Below are 9,784 nucleotides of genomic sequence, written 5' to 3' on the forward strand. Positions count from 1 at the left end.
CCATCTTATGGTTGTGGCTGTAGGATATAACTTGATGCCTTTGCATACGTGTACATGTAAAGCATATATATTTCATTATTACACAGTTGATGTGTTTCCTCGGTTTTGGTTTGTGACTCGGATTTGTTTCAGTTAAATCGATTTGTGACTATTGAACAGCGGTAAACTACTGTTGCCTTTATTCATGTCCTCTGCTTGTGCTTCTCTATCTTTTACTTAGTGACCATGCAAGATCTGTATGTATGTTTAGCCGTCTGTCCTTAGGTTTACAAGAAACATAATAAAAATATATACAAATTTCATTCTAAACTCCAACTATTCACCTTAATTTTGAACCTAAAAACTTTTTAAAAATAACATTTATAATTGAGAAGCCAATTTAAGATGGACTGCCATACACGTGAGAAGTTTAGCTAGATATAAAACTAGGTTTAATCCACCATTTTCTACATACGTATCAAGTCAGGAATATGACAGTTGTTTTCTATTCGTTTGATGTGTTTGAGCTTTTGATTTTGTCATTTGATAAAGGACTTTCCTTTTTGAATTTTTATTGGAGTTCTGTATTTTTGTTATTTTACTTTTTTCTCTTTAGCAATTTGATATGAGATTTAAATGTTAACGATATTATCATCACCACACAAAATGCACAATAGAAAAGATAGCTGAACCAGCCTTATAGAAATGAAGGTATTTGAAACTTGCTATGGAACTTATAATAATTTGATAACAAAATACGCAAACAAACACTCAATCATTTCATGCTTTTGATTTTTTTTAAAGTTGCGTAAAACTGCTGACGGTAAGCGATGTACCGTTTTAACAATCGTTCTCCACTCCGTTCTTATAGGATTGGATAAAAATTCCAGTCCTCAGCGATAATATTGTAAAACAGGATTGTGAAGAAATGTGAATGATAGACTCTCTTAGTAAATGAATTCTATTCAATGAAAAATAAACGATATATGTAGACTAATATCTCTTACAGAGCCAACTTATGGAAAAATTTTAAGATCTAATTTCAGTTTTAATGGCTATATTCGAACAAATAAAATCTTTCTGCACCAAAGACTCTAGTTTTCCACAATAAAAGTAATAACGCATTTATTTATCAATTACATTAAACAGACTACCTACTTTTCTTTTTGAAGCATGATTTTTCAATGTTATACCGTTTGAAAATTTTAACGGCTTTACATTTCACATGTTTAAATGCTGTGCATAATTCATTGAATATTATATGATGAAAATTAAATTGAGAAAATGTGTTCTAAATGAATAAACACAGAGTAGCATGTTGCAGGAAACTTAAAACATAATTATTTTTTCAAACGAATAAATGTTTGCAACAGAATCTTTTTGATGAGAATAAGCATTTAAACGGATCAATTGGAAGTATTCTGCATTAGGCGCAATCACACTGAAAGATGTCAATATTCATGTGCCTAAGGTATTTTCTAGCAGAGCTTGTTGCTCTACAAAGTGATGCTAGATATACGAAAAAGATATTCGGTACGTTTTAACCTTTATATATATCTAACTTTCATGTTATATATCATCAAATAATTTAGTAGAGTTTTTCAGTCATTCTCAGACTTTTTTTAGTCTTTCTCAGTCTTTTTTTACTCATTCTCAGTCTTTCCAAGTCTTTTTTAGTCTTTCTTAGTTTTTCCAAGTCTTTCTCAGTCTTTCTCAGTCTTTCTCATAAAATTGAGAATGGAAATGGGGAATGCGTCAAATAGACAACAACCCGACCAAAGAGCAGAAAACAGCCCAAGACCACCATTAGGTCTTCAACACAGCGAGAAAATACCGCACCCGGAGGCGATCTTATCTGTCGGATGGTTCCCCCCATTAATAATTGTTCTTACCGGATGATTTGTTTTGTGCAATTTTGGATTTGCTTGTACTTTTCCAGGACATGTTCCTTTCGGTAGTAGATATTTTTTCATGTCTTTGTCTATTATTTCTCTTTTACATAAATTTTCTACAAGTTTCTTTACTTTATTTTCATTTTTCTGTGTGAGATCTTTATCTATTGCTTTGTAAGTATCGTTGTTATTTAATTCTTTTTCGACTTCTAGTTTATAGTCTTTTGTGTTCATTATAACAACGCCGGAGGATTTATCGCTCGGTCGTATCACGATGCTTGTATCATATAACAGTTCTCGCATTGCCTTTTCTTCTTCTGTAGTAATATTCATATTAAATTTTCGGCTCAATCTACTGTAAATTTTCATCTTTTGCGGTCTGAATATATTCGTCTAACCATCGTTCTCTTCCGGGTGAGGGTTTGAAATTACTTGATTTTTTGAATTTAGAATATTCGTTTTGGCAATTTTCTTTTTCCTCGTTTTCTTAAAAAAAATATTCGCGAAGACGCATTCTTCTTTCCCATATTTTCAAATTGGCTATAAGTTTTCCCATGTCTAATTTTCTTCTAGTTGGCACAAACTTAAAACCTTTCGACAATAATGTTTTTTGTGCGTTCGTTAGTTCTTTTGATGATTTATTTAGTAACTTCACATTTTGGGTCGCGGTTTTGTTTATTTATTTTATCTTTTGACTCTTTTAATTCGTCTCTTAATTTTGTATTTGTTTCTTTTACTAAATTAGGTTTGTTAATAGGATTGCGTGTACACGGTCTAGGAATATTTTGTACAAGCGAAAAATTGTTGTTTTCATGTAGTATTGTAATATACGGCATGCCATGGTTGCAATGTTTATTTCTTGAAAATTGGTTCCATTTAGCTATGAGACCGACTTTAGTTTTGATAAAAAAATCAACATTGTATGTTTCACTAGCTGCTATAATTTCTGCTTCCGTAGCCCATGATGAGGAGTATTCATTCGTTTTTGAAGTGTTATTTATATGGGTATCATAACCACCGTCAATAAATTTCGTATAAAAGTTTTTGTTTGTTGAAATTGTTGTCAAAATATGATGACGTATATCTTCATGTCTTTCTTGGGTGTCGAATAAATATTTTGAGATGCATCTAAAAAAGCAATTCCCGTCTTTTATTATGTCTATATTTTGCTCTTTAATCGGGTTAGTTCTAGTTTGAATATCTGTTGTTGATCTTTTGTTGTTGTGTAATTCGTAGCTTTGATATTTTAATGCTGAGATTTTTTTGCTCTTCGTTCTTGTAATTTTGTCTACTATTTTACTATTCATTCTCATGATTCTGTTGAATTTCTTGTAAGATATCAATTCCAAAAATGTTTATGATGTTGCTGTGTATTTGTGTTAATTTGTTATCAACTTCTTGAAGTTGTGTAGCACATACCTTTATACTTTCTTTGATTATCTGCTATGAAGAGTTCTCTAAGATATTATTTACATTTTCATGATGACTGGCGTCCACTTTACCTACATTTAATGTACACTTTAAATTAAATCCCTTTGGTATGATTTTAAGTCTATCACAGATTTCCAAAAATGAAAGGTGACTTCCGTAACGGCATTTCTTTTCACATAACTTAACTAGTCTTCTCCAACTCTCTATGTTTCCAACAGATTGCAATTGTGTGTATTCCATGCTGTTTGATGTTTATATATAAAGTCTCTGAATGATTGTATAATTAAAACTATAACACAATTTTCCATACGTTTCGGCCATAACGGCCTTCTTCATTGGAATAAATTACAACATTGAAACAACAATTACATAGCTTGGATACATTACGTTATAACAACTACTATGACGTTCATTTGCCACGTTTTTTTTTCTTTATTTATAAATATTTTCACTATCGTTCATACATTGTGTTGAGTCCATCAGGCTCTAAAGTTTTTAATTTTTTTTATCGAAAAGGCTTCTTTAGATTTTCTCTAAATTTCTGTTCTAAATACTCTTTCTATGGCGGTAACTTTTAAATTTTTCATCGAATGATTATGCTGAATGAAGTGGTTTGCTACCGGATCGTCTGTTTTGTTTGTTCGTATTTTTGAAAAGTTCAATAGCATCCGTTGATAAAGTGTATCACCCGTTTGTCCTACATATATAAGTTTTTCGCATTTTGTACAGTTAATTGCATATACGCCCACGGTTTTACAGTTTATTTGTCCCTGAATGGTATATTCTTTCCCGGTGTTGTCACAAAATACCTTGGTTTCATTTATGTGTGAGCATAATGCACAGTTTTTATCGCATGATCCACAGCCATTAGTTTGTTTATACAATAGTAAATTGTGCTTCTTGTGCACTAAGATGTCTTTTATGTTGTTGTCGCGTTTAAATGCTACGATAAGCGGATCGGGGAATATTTTCTTTAGCCCGTTACATTGATGGAGAATTTTAAGATTTTTTCTGAGAATTGAATGTATATTTGGAAGCGCTTTGGAAAAAGTAATCACCAAGGGTACTCTGTCGTTTTCTTTCTTTGGTTTGTACTGTAATAGATCGTCTCGGTTTAGAATGTCGACTTTCTTGAGAAAAAAAATTTCTTGGTAGAGGGTGTAAATACAACTCTGGCCTTTGTTAGTCTTGTATCTTTTTTAATTTTAGTTTCTTGTGTATAATTTGGAGTTTAGTATGACGTCCTTTATCACTGAACTAGTATACATATTTGTTTAGGGGCCAGCTGAAGGACGCCTCCGGTTGCAGGAGTTTCTCGCTACATTGAAGACCCATTGGTGGCCTTCGGCTGTTGTCTGCTCTATGGTCGGGTTGTTGTCTCTTTGACACATTCCCCATTTCCATTCTCAATTTTAACATTTTCCAAAAGACCAAAAAAGTGAAAAAGTATATTTAAACAAAACGCATTTGACTAGCAGGTCGAACAACGGATGGTCTTAAACCCTGCTAACTGCCATTGGCGATTGCCAAATAAACGGATCACCAGATTTAACAAAATGGATCTTAACTATTAATTTAATTCCAAACAGAAAACAATAAACTTGCAGAAAAGATGATATACCGCAAACAAAAGGTGAAAAATTAGTACACCATATCCGGATTTCGACAATTAATGTCTCTTCAGTGATGTTAGGAATCGAAACTGTATTTGGAAGACCATATAATGGACCTCAATTTAGGATAGACTCTTGAATTTTGAAGAGTCGAAATAGAATGAACGGATCATATAAACCCGAAGCCAAATATAATACAAGCCCAAACGTAAAAATATAAACAAGTCTAAATTGAAAACAACGTTCAAACCTATGATTGCGTTGGATAAAAACAGCAATTTTCATACGTGTGCATGCAAAACAAATTTCGTGGTAGAGGGGTCTAAACAGCACAAACAACATTTTCCAAAAGACCAAAAAAAGTTAAAAAGTATATTTGACGCATTTGACTAGCAGGTCGAACAACTGATGTTCTCTAAGATATGTCTATATATATAAAGATATGTATAGATGAATAATAGATATATTGCTAATAGTGTGCCTTTAGTCTCCCTGACATATTCAGTTGTTTTGATTCGACGTCCATTGGTTACCCTAATGAAGACGAAACGCTCGTCTGGGGTATCGAATTATAAGCATGGAATATTTGATGATTGTTTAGTACGGATAATTTGGAGTGGGTAATGGTATCTTTCATTAGTTGAAGTATGGATTATTTGGAGTGGTTAATGTTATCTTTGATTCGATTTCGTTACAAATAATTTGGAGTGATCAATGGTTTCTTTGGTGCTTTTTAGTACTATCAATATGGAGTGGCCAATTGTACCTTCAGGAGGATTTATAGCGCAAATGGTAATACGACTCAATGGTCTGGAAGGGGTTTACAGAATAAGGAATCATTAGTCAAATCTATAGGAAATTGGACAATAAAATATTTAAGAATATAGAAAAAAAACAGGGCAAAAAATAAAGAATAAATAATAATGTGTGCTAAAATTCAAATAATAGACGATAATAGGGGAAAATATAAAGAATAACAGAAATTACCTTAAACATACAGAAATGAAGAACTATGCCCTCATGCTGATTGATCAGCCTAGATGTATCACGTTGTTATTCAGTTTTATAAAGGATTTCGTATTTATTGATATCCTCCTGTTTAATTTAAAGCACCACCCAATATCCCACAATTTAAAAAGGGCTTTTGCCAGATCATTTTTATGACAATAAAAACAACTTTATATAAACATTATACATGACAATGGCAATTTAGGAAAGTAAAGAATAATATTTCATAAAACAATTTCAATTGATCAATTTTAGAAATAGGACTTCCTGGACCGCCTGGACCGCCTGGACTGCCTGGACATGGCATGCCTGGTCCTCAAGGTAAGACGTACTAGAAATGAATATGTATAGAGCGGAAATATATTTTATGCATTACGTGTTCCATCAATATGTTTATGGTAAGAGTTAACTTTAAGGAATTATACTTTTTATCTTTTATAAATCCACCATGTCCAACTTTTGAAATATTTTCGAAAAAAAATCGCTTGTTTAAAAAAATGCTGAAAATTGAATCGATATATTGCACGTATTTGTTGTCTTAATTTTTCGAATGGTGCATGAAAATATGAAAAGTAAACCAAGCAACCGGTATTTCCTTTTATTCATAGCTAGTGAATTGAACTAATTTCATTCATATTTTATAGGAAAAAGAGGATATACTGGACAAATTGGACCTCCCGGATCCAAGGGAAATAGGGGGTACCCTGGACATGCTGGATCTCAAGGGTTAACTGGACCGACCGGTTCTAGAGGCCACATTGGACTTTCAGGACCAAATGGAGAAACGGGACCTGCTGGACCTGCTGGACCAATTGGACCTATTGGTTCCTCTGGGGTCTCTGGTCCTCATGGTTCAACTGGACATGCTGGACCAACTGGACCAAAAGGGCTAAATGGACAAACAGGATTGTCTGGACCTGCAGGACCTCGAGGAGAAACTGGAGAGTATGGTCCAAAAGGAATGACTGGGAAAACAGGACTTCCTGGGCCTTCTGGTCCTATTGGACCTTTTGGTCCTAGCGGACCAACAGGGCCTAGAGGAATACAAGGAACTCAAGGTAATACTGGACCCACTGGAGCTTCTGGACCAAATGGGCCTACTGGATCAACAGGACAATCAGGACCCCCTGGTCCAACTGGGCCATTCGGACCATCTGGTCCTATTGGACCAATTGGACCTATTGGAAAAACGGGACCTTCTGGACCGCCTGGTCCCACAGGATCACCAGGACCATTTGGACCTTCTGGTCCCACAGGACCACCGGGACCATCTGGAACTCCTCACCTAGGTAAGAATTAAAAATTATATTTATAATAGGAAAGGGACTGATATTTGGAGGGGGAGGAAACATCTGAATTTCTCTTATTTTGTCAAGTCCTCACCTGAATGAAGATTTTATACCAAAATGTGTTACTCTGGTTCAATTGGATAACAAATTCGGGCATCACAGGTAGTAATAGAAATTAAGGTACCAGTTTTTCTACACTAGATACACATTTCGACAATTAATATATCCCCAGTGATGATCGAGGCCAAACTGTAATTGAAAATTCAAAGCTTAATGAACAAAAAGTGAGAAGTTGATAAACAAACACGAACCAAAAGTAAAGCAAAACCAAAAAGAATCAAAACTGTAAATGAAGGAGATACATTTCATTATTTAAAATGATTTTCAAAATTTTCCTAACAATTAAATTTCGAAAACATTTGATCTGTATTTTCACGCAAGTACTGAAGTGCTAGCTACTTGGCTGCTTATACTCCTTTGGAATTACATTGCACACATTGAATCAGCAATGGTATCGACCCAGTAGTATAATACCAATAAGGTACCAGTTTTACTTCACCAAATGCGCATTTAGACGATTGATGTTTCTTTTGTTATAGATTTTGTACTCGTTGCAAATATATTTGAAATCCAAAACTTAAAAGAAAAGTTGAAGAGCTGATGAAACCAGAAAGTACAGAGTAAAAAAAAAAAACAAACTGAAAAATGATTTGCCATTTTTTTAAGCATTTTGATGTTAGTATTGAAGTAGTGGCTAACGGGCTAGTGGTACCTTCGTGGACTAACAGTCCACCAACAGAGCAGAGGTACCGACACAGTGGAAGTAATTACAATAACGGTACTAACAATTGATGTGCATTTCGACAGTTAATGTCTATCCAGACTATATCATCGTGGACTAAAAATCCACCAACCGAGATATCGACACAGTGGTGATCCTCAAGGCCAAAATATTTGAAATTATAAACCTAATACAAGTGTTCAAGAGATTATAAAACCAAAACAGATCAAAATTATACAAAACCCAACCTCGGAATTAGAGAATTCTCTTAAAAACATACCTTCATACGAATTAATTTTAACAAAGATTTTTTAAGAATTTTCAGAAAAAAGTAAATATCGCTTCATACACAATCTTTCTTACAATATTTAATAACGATTTTGTTGTCGTTAAAGGAGCCCAAGTCAGAAAAAGCGAAACACGTAAAGATAAAACTAATTGGCAAATACTTGTACATATAAAAGCAGGAAAATAAGTTAATCATTTCAAAAGAATCATTAGTTAAAAACAGCAAGCTTAAACAATTTTGGTGACTTAAGAAAGAAGTCATAAAAATGGCCATAAAATAAACTTAGATATTGTTGAGTGAAGTTTATAAGTATTACAACTCGTAAAAACCCAAAAGCAAATGTGGGTGTGAATAAAGAAACTACTGATCTTTTTCCTGGAAGATGAATTATCTTTTTTTGCTGTTTTTCATATTTGTTTTATGTTTATTGTTTTGCATAGTTTGATTTTTTGTTGTGCCGTTACACCACTGTCCCAGGTAAAAGGAGGATTAGCGCCTTTAAACATGTTTAACCCCGCCATATTCTATATGTGCCTGTCCCAAGTCAGGAGCCTGTACGTCAGTGGTTGTTTTTGGTTCTTGCCTATTATTTTTGTTTTTCGTAAATTGTTTTGTAATAAATTATGCCGTCAGATTTCTCCATTGAATTGTTTCATGTTTTGCATTTCGGTGCCTTTCATGGGCGACTATACGGTATGGGTTTGAACTTTGATGGATAGTTGTCACAGTGAAATGGATTCGAATCATCTGTTGTTACCTGTCATTTGCGTATTTGTATTTCACTCTTTTTACTACCTTGTTCGTTTATGTTTGACTGGTTTCTTAATGCTTCTGAGCACGCTTCTTTTTTTTTTTGAAATTTACTATGAGGAAGGATTGTATCAGACACCAAGTTTCCTAAAATTCTTATTAATCAGTCTTTTGACTGATTGAATTGAAGTGGGGTTGAGTAATGCAAATACAGGACAGCCGATATTGAAACATCAAGTGCATTGAATATGAATGAGAAAAAGAAGTTTCACAAACATACTGAACCCCAAGGCATATTCAAAAAGGGACAGTCCAAAAAAACAGACAAAATCAAACTCTATTAATCAACGGAACAAGTGAAAACAACAGGCATTTTCGGAAAAAATAGTGTGGATTAAACGTGGTTTTATAGCTAGCTAACCTCGCATTTGTATATATATTCAAAAATAAGATTATAATGCTTCATTGGATATTTTCAGGATTTCTATAATTATATGAGTATCTGATACACGCAGTTCTTTTAACAGAGTGTGGCTCAAATGGATTCCAGTATTACGGAGAAACGACCACTTGTATAAAGCTAGTATCAACAAGAGAAATTACATGGAAGAACGCTAGAAAATATTGTCAAGAACAAGAAGGTGGTGACTTAGTAAGCATAATTTCAAAGGCAAAATGGGATTTCATCATAGAAAACTTTAAAAGTAAGTTTTAGTAAAAATAAGAAAATACTGGAGGACATTTAAAACTCG

The 9,784-nt window shown here is 33.6% G+C and overlaps 1 protein-coding gene across 1 annotated transcript; it reads left to right on the forward strand.

Moving 5' to 3' along the window:
* Positions 1 to 5,662: 5,662 nt before the first annotated feature.
* LOC127721103 (collagen alpha-1(I) chain-like) lies at positions 5,663 to 9,522 on the forward strand. Its single transcript, XM_052227782.1, has 4 exons — positions 5,663 to 5,723; positions 6,179 to 6,244; positions 6,568 to 7,212; positions 9,512 to 9,522. The coding sequence occupies exons 1-4, from the start codon at positions 5,663 to 5,665 to the stop codon at positions 9,520 to 9,522; spliced, it is 783 nt and encodes a 260-aa protein (XP_052083742.1).
* Positions 9,523 to 9,784: the final 262 nt, after the last annotated feature.

This window comes from Mytilus californianus, unplaced genomic scaffold (assembly GCF_021869535.1).
Source record: "Mytilus californianus isolate M0D057914Y unplaced genomic scaffold, xbMytCali1.0.p SCAF_12, whole genome shotgun sequence".
NCBI classification, from domain to species: Eukaryota; Metazoa; Mollusca; class Bivalvia; order Mytilida; family Mytilidae; genus Mytilus; species Mytilus californianus.

Coding starts and splice junctions, on each gene's coding strand:
- LOC127721103 (XM_052227782.1), top strand. CDS start 5,663: ATGGAGTGGCCAATTGTACCTTCAGGAGGATTTATAGCGCAAATGGTA. Junction 5,724..6,178: donor AATGGTAATACGACTCAATG/GTCTGGAAGGGG, acceptor GATCAATTTTAG/AAATAGGACTTCCTGGACCG. Junction 6,245..6,567: donor TGGCATGCCTGGTCCTCAAG/GTAAGACGTACT, acceptor CATATTTTATAG/GAAAAAGAGGATATACTGGA.